Source organism: Stegodyphus dumicola, chromosome 5 (assembly GCF_044657685.1).
Source record: "Stegodyphus dumicola isolate Sdum_Otavi_A_Nest chromosome 5, ASM4465768v1".
Taxonomy (NCBI): domain Eukaryota; kingdom Metazoa; phylum Arthropoda; class Arachnida; order Araneae; family Eresidae; genus Stegodyphus; species Stegodyphus dumicola.
In genome coordinates, this window is record NC_140772.1 from 96,259,672 (window position 1) to 96,280,516 (window position 20,845).

Genomic DNA, 20,845 nt, shown 5'->3' on the forward strand with positions numbered 1-20,845 from the left:
AAATAAGATAAAACACTAGTTGCAATGGCTACTAAAAATGATTTATTTAATTAAATATACCAAAGCATATGTAGAGTATATGAGGCCTACAGGGAGGCAGTTATTTAAGGAAGATTTTATAAGGTTATTTGCGTTGCGAATGGTGAAAACATCTATACAGTATCCGTACGCCGCAATGTGAACCCGGGTTGAGCTACTGCACTTTAGTAATTTCATTCATTTCGTCACTGGTGGACCTGGTACCAAAAATATAAAAAGGTAATAGCAGAATGAGCATGCGCATAGTCATGTGACGTTAAAGTCAGAGAGAATTACATTGCTAAAGATATTTCTGACTTTCATGATGTTGCAGATAAAAATCTAAAAAGAATAAGAAAGAAGAACTACTGAAGATAAAAGAATAAACCGAAGTTAAAGAATTCCTTCGGAAGTGGTTTATGCGTAATCACCTGTTTGAAAAGTTATCTTCGGGAAGGATTTGCAAAACACAATCTTCTTTTTAGTATGTTCCAGTCAATACAAACAATAGAAATTCAGTAAAACCGTCTATTTTTTGGGGAAGGAAGGTTCTGAGGATGAGAGGTGAAGAAATGAAGACAAAGTTTATCTCTGTTTAGAGAAATAAGTCTTTAATAACTTCCTAAGTTGGAACTGGATGTTATTTACTTCACACATAGGAAAATCTATGAATTTGCCGATATAACTAGTTCCGGAGTCCTCAGCAATTATACCCCTTCGGTTGCCAACACTTAGTCTTATTTTCAAATTATTTCGCCTTACATTAAATAATTTTTCTTAGTTTTTATACCGAATTCTTAGTTTTTAATACAATATGTCTCTATTTTGATTGTAGGTACAGCGAAAAGAACCTTGACATGCAAGCTGCTTTGATGCCAAGTAGTAACGATTTTATCATATTTAACAAACCATTTCACTTAAAAATAACCACTGTGGATTAGAGTGCTCAGTTTCTGCTGTTGTTTGCAGAATTTAAGGCTTTTTACAATTGTCCGACGCAGTTTTTTGAAAATCTTAGGAAGGCGTAACAAAATGATAAATTGATGCGATTTCAGAAACAACATCAGACACGATTCGGTATACATGGCTGGGAAAACAATACAGCTTTGATACCTGCAGGTCAACCAATGGAAATTCTATTAAAATTTACAAATTATATGGTTTAAAAGTTATTAGGTTAAGGCAAATGTGAGACTAAAGAAAAAGTAAGTAATAAAATTCCTCTAGATTATCCAGTCCATGATCGCAGGAGACAGAATCGTAACAAGACAGCATGGTAACACAATCCTTGTTTACACCCTGGGTCGAGGACTTGGTTAGTCGTTTATACTCCACATTTAGTTGAAATCTTAAGTTGCTCATGCAGGGAATTTTATTCGAGAAAATCTTGGCCGACTTGACATCGGAAACTACAAACACATTCATACAAAATCCACAGAACAGAGAAATCAAGTAAGCAAACCCAGAGAAAGCACACTAAGAGTTGATGAAGATTAAATGATTATCTTGATGCGTCTATGTGTCACCTGAGCTGGTCGCTCTTATATCCGATCTCGTATCGTTATTTTCAGTTCTATGGTAACTGGAAACGAAGACAAATTCGATTGGTCCATTTTTATTGACTATCCTCTGTGTATGACCAGTAATAAATAATTTTTACCCGTTCATCAAATTCAAATTAAATACATTTGAAATGATTTCATATTATAACATTTTTATACAAATGCCTAAATAATTACAAAATTTTTAAACATTTTATTTTCATTTAAATTTTTTTTATAGATGGAGGCCAATTTTTTAATTTTTAAATTTGGTTACATTGTTATCACGTTCAGAAATATACATCGAATTATTTTTCTACATTATTTCAAACATGTTTCTTGCATATGCTAAACTAATTAGTTTCCGTTAAACTACCTTTTGTGATATTTGAGTAAATTTTAAGCAGATCTCAAACAATACGCATTTAAAGAAATAAGAATGGTAAATATCCATGTTTTTTAATGTTATAAAGTTCATAAATGACTCAGTTTGAAATCTTACGTACTATTTGGACAAAAGAAAGAAATTTATTGCCTTTTGTGTCTTTAAATTTCGAGTAAGAGAAATTTTGCCTCTGGCAAAAGTTAGAAAACAAGATCAATTAGGACTGTCCCATAATAAGTGCAACTCAGTTTGTACATTTCACTCGTTTACCAAATCTGTTAAAATTACAATGTTAGATAATTGGATTATCACTCGAAAGGAAGACAGGGATCTTCAGAATTAGAATGTATGGTGTAACTATCTGAATAATAAAGCATACGCTTTTCCTAATTGCTGCCTTAAAAACCTACAAGGTCGCCACTTTAACCCAATTACGTCAGAGAATAATTGCTGCAAGTTGTTCCCTTCCTTTAGGGATTTCATTTCCATTTTCTAAATGTTCTCTTGCATTAAAGCAACAGCGCTGGTAAAGAGATTTCACCAACATTTCCACTTTTCTCCCTTCTTCAGTAATTATCAGATATTCCGAAAAGTTTCAGGTGGTACTTTAAAGACTTTGAGTTTCGTATGCGCTAAAAGCAATAATATCAGATAGGATTAAAAACTCCGTCCTGATTTCCTGACTTATATTAAATTTCTAAAAGGTTTCTGTAAATTGTTAGATATATTTATCAGAATTTAAACAAACCTATCTCTAAAATGTAAGTAATTTTTGCATAATTCAGGACGTAAATTATTGTTTTGTATTCTTTCTTGGCTTATGAAGTGGAGTGTAATATAATTACATGCGAAATTTTCAATATGAATTTGAAACTGATCTTTAACTTGCCATTCTAATTTATAATTAAAATTACAAAGTACCTGTTAAATAGCATTTTCTCAATCGTATTTCTTTTGATTCCTGATATATTCAGATTGAGCACCGCAATTAAATATATCCGATAGTTCGGTGCATTAGAAAATCTGGCACGAGTATCTCCGTTCAAGGATTCTACTAATGTATGATTTATAACAGGAGTTCTTAATCATATGGGAATTTCATAGCTTCGGGGGGCATGCGGTTAGTCTTTTATTCATTTAGTTAGTTAACCAAATAAATAAAAGTATTTTATTAATTTTTATTATTATATTTATTCTGAAGGTTAGTCTTTTATTTACCTATTAAGTATTTAGTTACAATTTATAAATACAAAATAAAGGTTTTTTTTTTCAAATTTTTGTATTAGAATATATATATATATATATATATATATTTGTGTGTGTGTGTGTTAAATTTATAAAAAAGTTAAAAAGAATCTAAATTTGAGTGAATTTATATAGCATATGTCCAGTTTTGGGAAGGAAAGAGAGAGAATGATTTTCAAACAATGGTGAAAAGGGTGCAGGGGAGTAAAAAAGTTGAGAACCACTGATTTAGTAGTACTATTCGGAGATACTCAGCGGCTGTTTTGCCCCAAAGTAAGTTGTATTATTTAGCGTTTAGATGTAATTAAAAAAGGTATTAAACTAATTTTAAAACGCATGGGCATCTTATGGACATTCCTCTTGTAACCTCGTATGTCCAAGAATTTCTTAGCCACTTTAGGCTTCTCACTACGGAACACCTATATAAGGTATTTCTCCCGCCTTCTTAGCATGCCTTCGTGTTGTAATGGCCAGCACGCTCGGCGCATATTCGAGAGACTCGAGTCCAGACGAGAGCATCGCACATTTCTCATGTCTCCTGCTTCGAAGTAGCCTAATGTCTCTACAGTGGCGCCCGAATTAAAAATGTTGGCGGATGGTGATTCTGCACCACCAGAATTTGGCGATACGGTTCCCTAATCCCCATTCGCCCTTTGAAATGGAGAGTATACAAGGTATATCGCCCGCCTTCTTAGCATGCCTTCGTGGTTTAATAGCCAGCACGCTCAGGGCGTATTCTAGAAGTCCGAGGTTCGAGTCCCGCCGAAGATATCGAATTTTCCATGTCTCCTGCTTCGAAGTAGCCTAATGTCTCTACTCCTGTACTGTACTATGACCTCCGAATTCGTATCAAACAACTCATATTAGATGGATTTGAATTCAATTTAAGCAAAAAATGTCATATTCAGAACTTTAAGTGCAAAAGTAGGCGTTCTTTAAGCAAAATTTATTAAATTACGGTTAGAGTATTAGGGGAATGGAAAATCCTTTAATAGAAACGGAATTCTTGCGGTTTCCGCTGCTTGAAAACAGTTAAAGAACATAATGTTTCAAGAAAGTTTAACGAATAATTTTGCCAAATGCTAGAGAGCTAGACTCTTGTAAAGAAAGCGAAAGTGCTGATCATCTTGTTATCCAGGAAATCTCTGGTATGCCATATCATCGGACTTCCAGAGTTTTCAGTTTTCAATCATAGTTAATTTTTTTTTTTTTTTACTGCCTTCTATTTTTGAAAAGACTCTCTGATTTCTCCGTCTAATTGAGAAACAGAAAATGAACTTTCGGTAAAAAAGCAGTAGAAGTAGGGAAAAATTATTATTTCCGAACTTAAATGTTATAAATTTACTGGGTGTTCTTAAATTCAGAAAATACTAACGTAAAAAAATAATTATTTGTATAATATGAAGGAACTAACTTGCTTATTGAATATAGGACAATGTTTACCACAAAATATAAAAGGCAAATTTATCATTATGAATGCCATTCAGATCTTCGGACCAGCAAATGTGAGAAAAAAATCTGTATCTTTGCCGGAATTCAAACCGCAGATCTCTCTACTGCTAGCCGGGCGTACTAACTATTTATGCAAAAGCACGCACAAGGAAGTGCGATAAATTCTTAGAAGCTAACTGAAGAAAAAGGAAACATGGGATTAATACGAAAACCATAGAATATCTAAAAGCTAGCACAGTGTATGCAGTTCAAGAAGTTATGGACAATTTAAGAAATTACTGCTGCAGTTTTGCATAGGCATTATATAGACACTATCTCTTATGTCTATGCATCGGTAATATAGCCAACAATTCTAGCATTCACTGTTGCACCGCGATATTAAGGTTTAAGTCGAGAAAACACTGCAATGACAAGCTTTTAGCACGTAGATATACAAAATAAGTAGCAATGAGATAACAAGATAAGTAAGGAGAAGTGCAAGTTATGCATCGCGACACTGCGCAAAAAGCGTTTGAAATAAATGCAATTTTCTACATTGCATTTGTTGTATTGGACTTTATGTCTTACGTAAGTCGAGGATTGTATTGTAATAGACAAAAAAGAGAATTGGAACATTTCCAGACACGGAAAATGAAATGGAGATTTGAATGCCCACAGTCCCGTTGATACGCTTTTGAAAAATATTTTTATTATTGATACTTTTATTGAAATATACATTAATAATACTCCACAATAAAAAAGTACACATTGTAAGCCATATATATATTAAGTTTGAAAAGTAATTTTATTTCAACACATCATGCAATCATTTTTAGATTTACCATTTGTAACTGCTAAAATCCTAGTTTCAGAAAAACCTAATAGCTAGACAGCTTTTCAAGGATGCCATTCCTGAAGTTAATATGGACGTGACGGCGTACAAAAATGACAGTCAATATAGATCTTCGTGTATCGATCCGAAGAATATGTAGGTTGTTTTAAAGCAGGAAATTATAAGTATTATATATGACCTCATTGGCATTAGAACCGCAGATCTACCACTTGTTAACTGGACGTACTAACCGCTTAACTGCAACAACACTCAGTTGTGAATACAGGTTCTTACAAATACTACCTCACTTCTTAAAAAGAAAATCAATTTATAGGCTGATGTGAGAGATTTTTATATTTTTGGAAATAGGCTCTACCTATTTCAATTTTTTATAGTCGCAGAAATGCAACCTGCAACGATACATGAAAGCTTTTTTTTGACCGAAAGAAAGCCCTTCACATTAAGCTTAAAATCCATCGCAACAAATTGCACTGCTCCGATTAACGTTATTTTGTAGCAATGAAATTTAAATGTTTGTTGACAGCGTAGTCAATCCCGAATAGCTACACCATTCTCTTGTATTTAATGAGAAGTGATATAACTTAGCACTATTTAGCAACAAACATTATTTCTTATGCATTTCTTGCAAAAATATTCTGAGTTATTTCCCTACAACCTAGACGAAGTTAGATGTATTCATGAATTTGACTATACCTAATTCATAAAATTTACACATTCTGCTTTTTTACATTTTAAAGAATTTGCTTTGTAATGCCATCTTTACGATTTTGTTCCGTCGAATACAAAATCCATAGCTCAAATAAGTTGAGATTAAATATAAATATTACCGAGCTAGGTATTTTGTACCATCAAAGCTTGAATCAAAAGCCGAAGGAAAAAGAAAATTAAAAAAATTTACCTAACGTAGTGGAAGGCTGAATGATATTGCCTGTTGGTTCTTCCTTCCAAGCCATCAAGGAAACGTATTCCTGCATAAAACCTCCAACATGGCACCTTAATATAGCAGTACCTCCAATTGTTGCAAATTCATCGTATACTTCAACGACATAGTGTTGGTTGACCACTGAAAAAGAAATTCTTAATTAGAATTTTAAAAATGCAAGAAATGCAATACAGATTTAATAAATGATAGAAGCAATACTTTTTTACATTACTTTCAGCCACAGCTTTCGTTAATTTCAGTAAAATATGGGCTACAGATTTTGCATTAAATAACATGAACCTTTCGTTATAAAAATGAAATTATTAAAAAATCTTCTACTTATAACAGTTGTCCCTCATCAGATCCTCCATTATTTCTTAAATGCATTTATTTATTTTTATTATTATTTTTTTCTGGTTAAAATTATTCAAAATGTTTTTTAAACTAATGAATAAAATGTTTTTAACCATTAAACGGCATCAAAACTGTTAATAATATTTAATGAATGTAATTCCAGTTTTAAACATCTAATTTTTTAATTGCATTTTATTTCATAATCTTTTTATTTTACTGCTATTAGTTTCTTGGCGACATGTATGTGTGACATAGTCAGCGAAAATAGTTTTTCCTTTTGTTAAAGGTTTATCCTCTGTCCCTTAAATGAAATTAGCAAAATCCAATTGGAAGAGAAAATCGTTATTGCAAACTTTAAAATTTGATTAAAAAAACAACCTTAAATTTGCCTCAGCTTTGAATAAAACTCTTTGGATTTTTAGAGGAATTGCAGAGATGAGAGAAGCGACAATCATTTTATATGAAAATAAATGTATGGAGGAAAGCTGAAACGAATGAAGAGCCATCTGTCTGAGAAAACAACAATGCATCTTGAAAAATCTAAGATCGTAAAGGCGAAAAGGAACTGAAATTTATTTTATAATCACAAAGACATATCTTCTTAAGTTAATGACATTAATTCTAATCCATTTTTTCCTAATGCTTTAAAAATACTAATCGCTCTGCTTCTTTAATTTTCGTTACTGTTTTTTGACAGATGGAGCTGTGCTGCTGTGATCTCTTGCCAAAAAATTCTGCTGTAAAAAGAAGTACCTATGTCACTGTTCTCGAATTCGTTTTATTCAAATTCTATGGTTCCTTTTTTTTATTTAATTTAAAATTTAACTGTCTGTTACTTTTATCCATATATAAAGGAAAATAACTTTATAACACTGAACCATGTAAAACAAACAAATGCATTTCTAAATGCCAATTTTAATTTCTGCTATACGAGCACTTTTACCGCAGCAATTATAAAATTTCTTTTTAAGTTACCATTAAATTTTGAATAGTATTTTTTAATACAATTTAGTTACTATAATTCAATCATTTTCGACATATTCTAAGCAGCTAGCTTAGTGCATTGCAATACATAATATAGTTTGCATTCTATCAGATAAAATTATAATTCAATAATACGCCGTTAAAAAATGTATAATATTTAATTTATAACTTAAGCTGATCATCCTGTTATCTTTTAATACATTACATAGCAGTATGTTCTGTTTCCCTTTATATATCTTTTAAGTTAGATTAAAAAGTAAAATTGAGAGATTAAACAGAGCTGCATGGTCTCCGAAAATGTGTATAGTTAATTGTAATAAATTTATAGTCGCATAATTGTATAGTAACTTGATTCTGCTGATAACTTTATAAATTGCGTTATAATAATCCAATTACTATTGTGCACATAGTTAGTCTGTTACTTTAATTTTGCCACTGAGCCATACTGCTATTAAATAGATAAATATGAGCCGAAGTCTTTTTTAAAAGAAGTGCATTCGAAATCTACGGAGATAAATTTAAAATCAATCTCTTTCTTCACATAATATTTAGAAAGTAAACTGAATAATAAAAAATTAATTTAGTTTTAATTGAAGACATTTTAATTTATTTAAGCCTACCCAAAGCAAATGCCAATAATAAATACTCTCAGAAAATGGTTATATCCACAGACTTTGTAAACTTAAATATATGAGACAATATATTAATTAGTGTTATTCCAATGGGAATAAATTACTCGGGGTACCTTAAATATCAAACGAGTATCTGGAACGTTTAATGGATTTCAGAGATTTTCTTTTCGAGGTAAGAATAAAGCTAGTAATCCATTCTAAGTTACTGCATTCTTCAAAGCTACTTTTATAAATTTTAATTAATGCTAGTATAATGTTCCCTTATCTTATTTGTTTTGAAAAAAGGTAATTATTTTAATTTTTGTTTGCAGTAGTTTACAAATTACATCTTCGTTTCCAAGCTAATCATATGATCGAATTCCTACTTGTATTTACTAGCAAACAAATACAGAATTCAATTTGCAAAATGTCCAAATCTGAATTTGCTTTTAAAATCTATGAATGTACAAAATTATAATTGAACTTCAAACATTCAACTTATTCTTTAAATATAATGGCAGAACAGTGTGGATAAGATAGGTAAATAAGATGATGAAAATTCAGTTTTAAATAAACAGTATTCCATTAGTATAATTAATATGTAAACAAATATAATTAAATTGATATAATTTTATTCATCTATATTTATGTTCACGAATGACAGGTATACGGTTTTCAGAACTTAAAAATGGACTGTATAATATTGCCAAAGAATTAGAGAGCTATAAGCAAGAAGAGGACCACCATTTACTCATTTTTATGAATTCGTTCTCACTGAGTAATATTTTAAAACAGATGTATCATCATTTGGATACATTTTGGTGTTTTATTAAATCCATAGAACAACATATGTTGTTTGTTTATCATTTTAAGTTCCCCCTTTTTTTTTCAAATGTTATACGAATAGCATGCAAACACATGGAATTAACATTAGGTGATAGTACAAGCTTTTAAGCTAGTATTATTACACTGTTGGAATTGAAAAAAGTATAATTTGACAGACACTTTTTAGCAATTATATTTTACATAAATAAGTAAAAAAGTTGTGACTCAAATTCATATGCGAAGAGAAATTACAGACTTACTTAAAAAAGCGCAGATTAGCTGTCAAATGTTCAAATGAAGTTAAATAATTCTAATACTTCTCTTTGATTTCAGAATAAGAGTTAACGAAAATTATTGTTGAGCTGACTTCCTCTCCAGAGCTTGTGGGAAAGGGGACGGGGTGGGAGATTTTCAGATCCTTGTTCTGGAGGCTCTTCATCAAAATTAGGACAAAGATGGACAAATTCATATGTAAGCAAATGCTGCTCTGACTCTATAAGGCGCAAAAAGCCGAGGTCAACGAAAGGAACAACACCGTATTTTTTTGCACGATAAATTTTATAGACTTGATCTGGATTAGTTTCAGATCAGGAGGATTAGTAGTAACAGTAGTGCTTATACAAAGCAATCTTGATTTACGAATGCTTCGGATCACGAACAAAATTTCCATTCAAAAAATATTTTAGATGACGAACGATGTCTTGAGATATAAATAAGTAACCTGGCAACAAATGTTACATCGAAATACAATTAATACAGTAGAAGGAATACTTTCAGAAGACGGGAGGAAAGATGTTCCTAGTTATTTGAGTAAAATGTGTGCAAAATTAGGTAAGGTGTGAAGGTTTATAGAACATAACATACTGACAAGGCGGCAGTAGGTGGTAGCATAACTAGGTTTTGCAATGACATCGCCATATCTTGCATTAGGAACATTTTAAAACATAAAAACAGATAACAGTGGACAAATTTCTAATGGGCAAAGCCTCAGCGATTCCAAAAAGAAGCTAGCCATGTTAATAAATGAAGAAAATAAAAAAATAAAAAAATCGAGAAAGGTACCATCTACCCGGTATTTATATGGGACAGGAGTTCTCTTTAAAACAATAACATTTTGCACTTTTGGCGTTTTCACCATTTTCTACTTAAGCCGATAACTTTCCTTCATAGATATAAGATATAATTTAATTCAAGTTCTCCTATTTTTTATGTTTAGTATTGTGTTAAACTTTGTGTATACGTTAATATTGTGCATGTGTTAGATTTAATGAATTCCACTGGTGCAAGTGTTAGATTTAATGAGTTCCACTATAAAAACTTAAAAACTTATATACAAAGTGCTCTTTTCAAAGCTATCATTCGGAGTACAGGAACGGATTAATTTTACATTAATTTCTATGGAGAAAATTGTTTCGGTTCATGAGCCAATGTTTGACTGCACTTTTCTCAATTTTTTCGTGTTAACTTTGACATTCCTTTCCGACTAGATTTTTTTTGCATATAAAATAAAATATTTTTCTGGGCAAGCAGGTATGTATACTGATACACAGCGTGCCACGAAGCTTTATGAGATGTGTCGCGAATTTTCTAAATTTAAATTTTATAATAATAATTGTAATGATTACATGTTATTAAAATCGTCACTTAAATTTTGTAATAAAAGTTAAAACTATCGTATTTATTTATTACTAGCACTAGCCCACTTGAGCTGTTCTCAAACCAAGTTGCATACATGTAGGACTTGCAAACATATCTTGTTCATAAATCGATGATCTTCCGTCGACTGCTGCTCTGATCAGCGCAGTAGTTTACGATTCTTGCTGCTGTGTCTTCGGCCGGCTCGAAGCGTAGATAATGCACGGATGATTGTAAATTTACACTGTGGAAAACAAAATGTGAGGACAGTTCTACATCTCCCGTTCTACTGACCCGATTGACGAAATTCAAACTGCATTTTTCATGTCTCGAATATGCGACTTGGGATATGTATTAGATTGGACTTAAATAACATACCAATTGTTTCACATATTTCGATTCTATGACTCAAATTATACCAAACTGTCAAGTTTTGTAAAACTCCCAAGAGTAGGTTTTAAAAAATTAGCTCTCAAAGTTTTAGCTCCTCAATGTTAATTCAATTTGGTATGCATTTATTAATATCTCTTTTTTATTACACTTATTTGATTCCTTCTTTCACAGTTCGAAATTTAGGTTCATTCCAAATAAAATTCACATATTTTTATGATTTATTTTTAAATAAATTTTATAAACTTTTCGAAAAACATTTTGAATTATAACCTATAAAATTTTACCATTATCTTCAAGTAGATGTATTTCTAAGCACACCTACAAAAAATTACGAATTCTTTATTCAGAATTTCCGAAGATATACGGGAATTTATATATTGGCGCGTTTTGAAATTTGTCATATTTCTTGAAAGCAATAATAACATTTAATTAGATGTTAACCACATTAAAGTGGTTTATGCAATTTATTAAAAATTATTTGAAAGTAGGGAACGATTTGCCTTTTTTTCCTCTCATGCACAATGTAAAAAGGGAAAGGAAACTAAGTTGCCATAAATTAAGAAGTTCGCCAAGTTAATTAATTATTCTTGGTGCAAACTGAAAAACATATGCCAAAATAAATATTTGAATTTCTCCATAAATTTCGCACCAAATTTTACAAAATTTAATATTAAGCATAATATAAGTCATAGAATCGAAATATGGAAAACAGATTGGGCATGTTATTTCAGAAAACGTCTGATTTTGTGTCAAAATACATGTATTCAAATATGTATAAATATTATATATTGTTACGAAATGTAAAGGCGCGGTGAGATGGCTTCCCCGCAAAGCAGTTTTAGGGTTGCCATAAAATGGCAAAAAATGGGCAGAGTTGCCATATTTGGCGAGAAATCGCCCATTTGGCGATGTTTGGCGACACAATTGGCAATATACCATAGACGGTTTGAGAACCTTCTGGAACGAATTCTTACCACTTTAGCCCAGAATGTTCCCAAACACAAGCCGAAAGCTATATAAACCCTGCTGGTCCGCAGTCAGAGGAGTGTCTCTTGTCTAGCGAGTCAATCCCTGCGTAGGCGATCGCTTTGACAGCCGGTTAGCGAGTGCCGAGTGGGTCGTCGAGTGCACCGAGTCTCGTAGAGTATCGTGGTTAGTGCATCGTCAAAGGGAGCGTGTTGAGCTCCGGGAAAGACTGAACCGAAGAGTCAGGAGCTGTGCTCGCGTGTCGTCGAGTGCATTGCGAGTTGTAGCGGGGAGAGTCTCAAGAGTACGTGGAATTCCGAGAACGACCAAGCAGAGTCGGGAGCTGTACTCCGGAAAGCAGAGTCGGCTGCTTTGTAGGATGCTGTCTCCACCGTGATAGCCTGATAACCTGAAGGCTGTGTCGCTGATCGTGTCAGCTTGTTTATAGTAGATCTTCGACGACTGTAAAACGTGTTTTGGAGCTGTCCTGACAATACTGGCAAATAAAGTGTGTTTCGATACTTCATAAAGTGTCGTCGTTATTCACTCCAAATCTACACGAACCCCGTATGAACGTGAAGGAAGGAAATAACGCAACAACTGGTGTCAGAAGTAGGAGGAAAATAACGTAACAATATATTTGAATATATATATTCAAATATATATAATATTTATATATATTTGAATATATGCAATATATATCCTAAGTCGAGCTTTCGAGACACGAAAAACGCAATTTGAATTTCGTGAATCGGCCCAGAAGAACGGGAGATACAGAACATTTTTTTTTTTTTTCCGCAGCGTACAGTGTACGCACGGCTTATGGGTGAGCACTTAAAATACTGACGAGTCCGATGTCCTCTCGATGGTAGGGAAAGAGCCTGGTGAGAGAGCTCTGCTTACGTCCCCTGGAGTGGTCTTAGTCACACTTTCCGCACTTTTATAACGTCGGGTCAACCGTGCAGTCAACCGTGATATTCTGGTAACCCGCTCATCCCTATTTATACTGTCATTTTCAAGTGACCTGTAACATTTAAATCAACTAACGAGAGTTAGAATTAACGAGTATACACTTAAACAATGATATCCAAAGTTACATTGTAGAGATATTAGGTATTTTTTGGAAGCATGCAAGGAGAAAAATTAGCAACGCTATCGCCGGAAATCGAACGACGGACTTCTGGAGTACCGGCTCAGTGTGCAGAATCACTTACCACGAAGGCACACTAGGAAGGCGAGAGAAATAACTTATATACTACCCCTTTTAAAGGGCGACTGGGGATTTTAGGGCACCCAATCGCCAAATCCTGGGTGAGGAGAATCATCCTCCAACACCTTTTTAGTTCGGGCTCCACTGTGGAGACATTAGGTATTTTTTGGAAGTAGGCAAGACTAAAAATTAGCAACGCCTTCGCTAAGAATCGAACCGTGGACCTCTGGAATACCGGCCCAGCGTGTAGAGCCACTACACCACGAAGGCACGCTAGGAAGGCGGGGGAAATACCTTATTACATAAATCTTAATTTTAATATGAATGTTAAGTTTGCTCAGCTTTTCTTAAAACGTGCTACTTAGCAAATATTTATCGTCTATGAAAACGTGCCAAGCGTGAATTTTAATTCACGTAAATGACCTAACCGGTTATGAAGTCACAAATATGAACAGCATAACTTAATTAAAACCACTGTATTTTGATTAAAAAGAGGCATTTTAATGTAGAAGTATTGTGACTAGAATGCAAATTTCAGACTTTCTTTTAGTGTTCAGACAATTAAAATTTTTTTGTTTTTATTTTCACAATTTAAAGTAGGTCGTTTAAAGTCATCTGAAAGCGTTAGTTTTTCAGATTATAAACATAAAGCTCAGTATTTTCTGTCTTAACATATCCTGCACCTAATTATTCTTTGTACAACGAATAAGCTTTAAATGTTGAAAAGCTTAGTCATCCTAAATTTATATTCAGATTTATGAAAGCGTTATTTATAATATAAAAAAGTAAAATTTAAATAGCATATTATGCTATTAACTTAAAGAAAATTTAAGTTTATGTCAGCATTGCCAATGAATCATAAAATTGTAAATTCATGTGTTTCTTAAATGCAACATGTTTCTCAATAATAAAATAAAAAAAAACTGTTCGTCCGTTCACATTTCTCAACAATATTTTGACTCAATATTTGTAAAGAAAGAGTTAACATTTCTTAGTAATATTTTCTCTTTTCTTTTATTAAAGGTAAAACTTTTGTTTGCTTGCCTATCTCAACTTGCCGAAGCACACTTGGGCTACCTGTCTAAGGGAGAAGCGATACTTTCAGGGAGGAGTTCCTAACGGTTCCTGGTTCATAATTGCGTTCCTTATGTTTGAAAACATAAAATCCCATTCAACCGGCGCATTCTTCGGGATTTGTATCTGGATCAACTGCTTGTGTGCAGCAGTATTATTCACTTAACTGTGTATGAATGAATAAAGCCGCTGTATTTCGGGGTCATTCCGAATACCGGAGAATGCGAAATTTGTATGGGATTTCTCGTATATAAAGCAACTATGTATTTTTTATCCTAGAAAGACCTCCACGATAGCAGGCAAATAAGTGGAAGGGTATGAGACACCAGAGAGTTCACTACAAAAGGAACAAGTATTTCCCCAATACACCAAACATCTAGAGTTTGACACCCCATGAAGTTGCAAGAGTTTCGGTGGTTATACATGTTATTAGATTGTTGCTTTTAATTGAATGGTAATAAACAGTGGACACGTGGCTACTCCAAAGGGATAAGGGTGTGATGATGGGAGGCCCCAAATTGTCAGCAACAGTAGTAGTGACTGCTATGAACTGGAAATTACAGACTCTTAAGAAGGGTTTAACTCCCTTTTTATTTCACTTTAGAAATCACAGTTGCGTTCGCTTAACGCTCACAAACTACGCAAACCCGACGGTTAAACAAAAATAGAAAACGTACAACTAAAAATAAATGACAGGATGCATAACTAACGAAGTCACTATCTACGAGGCTCTATAATTGTAACTATCTTAACCGCGTTCTAAGATACAGCTGAGATTCAGAAAACTTTCTGATTAAGAATTTGAAAGATTCAACGAACTGTCGAAATAGGCACACAGGCCGAAACGCGCGGTTCTTAAACTTTCTACCAAGCAACCTTCACGCTCGTGATTCAAGAAGCACACCTACAATCTCGTTTCCCTTCTATTTGAACTCAATGACTTCTGCTAAAAATTTGAATACTCTGCGCATTCTACTATGATTTACATACTCTGGCATTGGCAATTCCAGGGGAAAGTAAAGGCTTGACAGGAAAGATAGCTTAAAATAAATGTTAGTTAAAATAAATATAAACCCTACAAGGGAGGAGGCAAAATTTTGCATCGAAAGAATTGAATTGATTGTATGCCTTTGCTCCTAGAAATATTAGATTTATTACATTTAAATATACGTGGAAATTAACATACATTTAGGTAAAGTTACGTAACACAAGCCGTTGCGCACGCTCGTTATAATATTAGATTAACATCGCTTCCTTGGCAGACAACCCTCTTGAGCTTTTTCTTAATCAACTAAATAAAGTAAAACCAATAAATTACTTTCAAAGTCCACTCTCGTGTGTTTTCTTGTATTAGACAAAAACAAATAAGCAAGATTTACTAGCTTTTTACATGTCACCATACGTGTACGTTTCCATTACATGTACGTTTCCATTCTTATTTTATTTTTTTACTCTGACGTTTAAAGTGTATTTGATTTTGTTTTATTTTCGTTAAGATTTTACTCTTCTAATTTATTTATTTGTTCATTTATGCCAGAATCGGTGTTTTAGCTCCCGCGAAAACCACTTACCGTTTCCGTAGACATTACCCCCCTTTCCTTAGTTTCACATAAAAACGCCTTAAAGCCTTTCGATTCTATTCCTCTCATTTTGCTTGTTTGCGTGTGCAAAGGTTCAGCGATTACTGGTCGCCTGATAAATCACTGATGGAAATGGAGGTTTGTTTGAGTTTTTAACGTGTTGTTTCGTTAGATTTGCTGAATATTTACAACGTGTTGATTGCTACATTCTTTCCTATTATTTTACAAATCCGAATAAATGTTATCACGTTAGGATTCAAAAACAACACTTCCTCACCGCTCTTTTAATTGCTAAAAGGTTTACCGCAAATTCGACACTGCGCATTCATGCTGTTAATTGGCCTGCGAGGTATCCATAGCGAATGGATTCTTTCATAACTTGCCTTCTTGTATAGCGCAACCACAACGCCTATATTTTCTTTAAACGATCATGAAAGTATCTTTCCCCAGATAAATAGCCTTCATAATTTGCCTCATTTATAATCCGTTACAATTAATTGAGACACTTCGTGTTACACCATTTTCGTAGTTGTGCTAATTTAACAAGCTAGTGGAGCTGCATACATTAGTTACTAAGTGTATTTACCGAGATCTAGTTCATGGCCAAGAAAGATTTGAAGCAATCAATATAATTATTTTTTTATTTTTCATATACATTGCTTCTAACACTATACTGACAAAACCCATTAGGTCGCATTAATGTTTGATTTCGACATGCTGCAGGTACCATTTCAGTAACCTTTGCCGTATTTTTTCAGCCAGCTTTAAAAACAAAACATTATTCCTATTATTTATTCAAATTTTAAATCTCTAGCAGAGGTTGTCACAGTAATAACTGCCGTTAGTTTCGTTGTCTTGCTCGAAATGTTTGAAGAAATGAGAATAAGAGAAGAACTTAAGCTTAGCATGTAATTATCTGTATTCTAGAAGTTATAAGTGCATACTAAAAACAAATACATATAAAATATTATAAACACTAATTAACACACAATAACACGCCGAATAAATACTAATTCAGAAGTCAAACAACAAAAATCAGCGTTATATTTAAAAAATTTTCACAGGACTAGTTTCGATGGTTTTACCGAACCATCATCTTCAGCTGCAAAACCGCAAATGAACAAGATAGGAAAATAATGTTTAGATAAGGTAAGAAAGCCTGGACAAGAATAAGCAAGTGGCGCCATCTGTTGGCGAAACCAGAACTAAAACATAATTTCTCTAAAAGCCGAAGGCAAATTTGGATTGGAATTAGGATCGTTAACTAGAACAGAAAGATTTTTATGAATGTGAAATGCCTCTAGAAAATCCAGTTCTCCTATGGAAGATGTTTTTTGAATAATTTTGGCAGCAGAAAAATTGAAAGTGTGATTTTCGGACCAACAATGCTGAGCAACAGAAGACTAGAACAAGACAAGTTTCCTATCTTGTTCATTTGCGGTTTTGCAGCTGAAGATGATGGTTCGGTAAAACCATCGAAACTGGTCCTGTGAAAATTTTTTAAATATAACGCTGATTTTTGTTGTTTGACTTCTGAATTAGTATTATAAACACTGTTAAAAACAGCATTTGTTCTTTAATTTTTCTACTTTTAAAAGAATACATTTTTACTTTCTTCAAAGTCTCAAATCTTCTCTTCAAAAAATGCTCAAAATGTTAGGTGCATATCCCATTTACGATGATTTTAATAATTAATGAATATACCAAAACGTAATATCCCTCCCATCTTATTAAGTCGAGATGACTTATAGAAAATACTTTTTTATTGACTGAAATCGAAAGTTAAAAAATTAAATAGAAAACCCTCGCCCCAACTTTTTGTTGTTCCCATTAAAACACCTTACGTACTTCATACATGTGCATACATTATTCGGGAAATAAAAAGCCAGGAAATTAATGTATTGTCCTGAAAATGAGTTTCAAAGTGCATCGAAGGAAAATCAAAATCATTAATGGAAAACTTGCATCATAAAAGCTTAGAAGTCAATTGACAAAAAAACAATGTTATGAAGTTGAACAGAGCCACACCTTTTTAATACCCTAGTAGAAAATTGCTCTTCAGGTTAACGCGTATATTATATTTAAGGATGCTAGTCAAATATGTGAAATAAAGTTTATTTTCCAGAGTACAGGTATTTTCAAGTAATTAAATGCATGTTAAAAAGCTAAATGCAGCTGAAATAAGATATGGAAAAAATAAAGGCAATCTAAAATACGAAGTCCAAAAAATAATATTTCTTCTTTCAGCTAATCAATACCCATTAATTTAAAAGCAATCATTTGCAACTGAACAATTCATCCTTAAATAAAATTATTATATTTTAAACTTACAAAAGCACTGAAATTAATAAGTTCAGCAAATGGACTTCAGAAAGCATTCATTTTCAGCCATTATGAAATGATAAAAAAAGAGACAAAAGCTATTTTATGCAAAACAATGGTTATATTGCTCTTTGTAATTGCCCGCGAATCGTCCCTTGATAAGGAAATTAGGAAAGAATACATTAGAAGGATGAAAATATTTTCTCTATTAATGGGTTTATGCTTTTATCTTTTTGTACTAAAACAGAAGAGATAGCTACATATATGGGTCGGGAAAATGTTTTTGTTTTAGCCATAGTTTCAGAGGAATGTTCGGAGTTAATTTAGGATGTTAAATATGCATGTTCCTTTTAGCACAATACAGCTTTAAGATCAGATTAATTACTTTGCTAAGTTAATACAGTGAACAAAATGCATTACATCTATACATTTATTTACTTTTAACGTAATATTAATTTTTTAAATTTATATTAATGCAGCGTCTCATCCATAACTTTCTCCTTTAGCTAAAGCTAATTTAATTATTGGGAAGTCCTAAGTGCAAGAAGAATAAAGTATATTGATGTAGATTATCTTATTTTAGGTAATTAATAGTATAGCTTTCTTTAGATGTAAGATAAGTTATAAGGAATTATTGCCTTCGACCCATAAGTCCGGCTAGCATCCGAAGATATAGAGTTCGAACCCCAGTGAAAGCGTCGCTAATTTTTAGCGTTTCCTGTTTCTGAAAACCTAAGAGACTTTTGCAGTTCCATTCTTCTAGTGTAGTGGACAATAATTCGTCCCCATCTGAATCTGGCGAGTGGCCCTTTCCAGTTGCATTTTAATTGGAAGAGAATGTAAAGACTTTTCTCGTTCTCTCCTGAATACGCTCGCTGTGTAAGTGGTAATATGTCCGGCTATCGTCGGAAACTTTGGAGTTCGGCAAAAATATGACTGAATTTTCGTGCGTTTTGCTTTGCACAGCCTGATACACTCAGTAAAGTATCTGAAAATTGAAAATTGGTCAAATAATTTTTTAGAACTTGCTAGTAGCTAACAAGAATGCTCGTTATGACGTAGGGACAAAAAAAAAATTAAAAAAAAAATAAAGAAATTAAAAGTGTGATGTCATCTATAATTTCAGTTAATATTGCTTTCCATTATAAACAGTTGGTGCCTTCCACTATGCATGCTCTCGTTACGAAAGTGGTTATCATATGCAGCTGACAACTGGAAAATCCGTAATTTGAATCCCGGACATTCATATTTCCTGCCGCGAAATACTTAATATTATTTGCAGTAGCATCTAAACTAAAATGCAATGGAGTATAAATCATCACCACTACAATTGTGTTGAATGGTTCCCGTAATTCCGAGTTGGCTTTTAAGTGGGAGAGAATACAAGAAATTAATATCAGTCCTCGCGTGTGATGGTTTAGTGTAGCTGGTTAGGACATCCAGATGGAATTAGAAGATCCGCCTTTCGAATCTCAGTGAGGGAGCAGTGGATCTTTCACATTATTGTCTAAAACTTCTAATGATATTTATATCTTCTATTGATATTTTATCTTAGTTGGTATTATTATTTTTTCCCATACCGAAAGTCTTGTTTAAATGTTTTCAAACATGATGCTATGTATCCTATGCCAATTAAACATATCAGTTCTCATTTAATCTTTCGTCCATAAAGTCAAGTGTTAAAGAATAGAAAAATATTAGGAAATGCTGTAGCAGTTTATTCTTTAAATGCTTCAGTCTTGTATGCCTTATTTACTGTTCTGTGGTATGTATGAGATATTTAGCTTTCTTGCTCAAAATATTAACTGTCTGTCATATTATGCTTTCGGTATGCAATATACCATGTCAGAGGACATACCTTTCTACAGTCGATAGAGACTTTCTTTCATTTTGTCGCATAGCATTCTTATTAGATTCCATATAGTATATCCATATATCGGAAATAATAACCTTTCGAAGCATCAAGCTTATATATTACATTTCGTACTTTTATTTCAGAAAATTTGCTTCTTTTATATAAGACGTAAGACTTAACTATGGGGTGGAGCTGAAGATTTAGAGAATTATACGCTTTTTCCTTCATTTCTAATGTGCATTGTTACTTGGATTAATATAAAAGTGTGTAAAAATCAATAGCAGTCAGTTTTGATTTTTTTCTATTTTCTAGTAAAACCTATTCTGGTTTTCCATTAACTGAAAAAAAGCCGGATTGTAGCACTTTCTTTTCTTACAGTGTGTGCGCTGGAATATATATTAAAATCCTGGTAGATTTTATAAATGTTAAATGATTCTTTAATTGACTGTGTAAAAATTAAATATTTCACTATAATTATATTAAACAAGACCAAAAATTTGGTAACGAAATTTTGTTTTATTGCTGCTCAGTCGATATAATGGTTAGTGACTCTGACTGTTTTAGCGATGGGCCCGAGTTCGAATTATGGAGAAAGCATGGTTGCACTGTCTGTACCTTCCTAGGAGGCAATGGTGGCTACT

The 20,845-nt window shown here is 32.9% G+C and overlaps 1 protein-coding gene across 3 annotated transcripts in view; it reads right to left on the reverse strand.

Annotated features, from left to right (window-relative positions):
* The window catches only part of LOC118197664 (cell adhesion molecule Dscam1-like), a 927,954-nt gene that overhangs the window by 598,353 nt on the left and 308,756 nt on the right, over positions 1–20,845 (reverse strand). For all 3 annotated transcript variants that reach the window (XM_085816877.1, XM_085816876.1, XM_085816875.1), the window contains exon 3: positions 6,372–6,536. In XM_085816877.1, the coding sequence (XP_085673003.1) occupies positions 6,372–6,536 (165 nt within the window). The remainder of the gene's footprint in view (positions 1–6,371; positions 6,537–20,845) is intronic.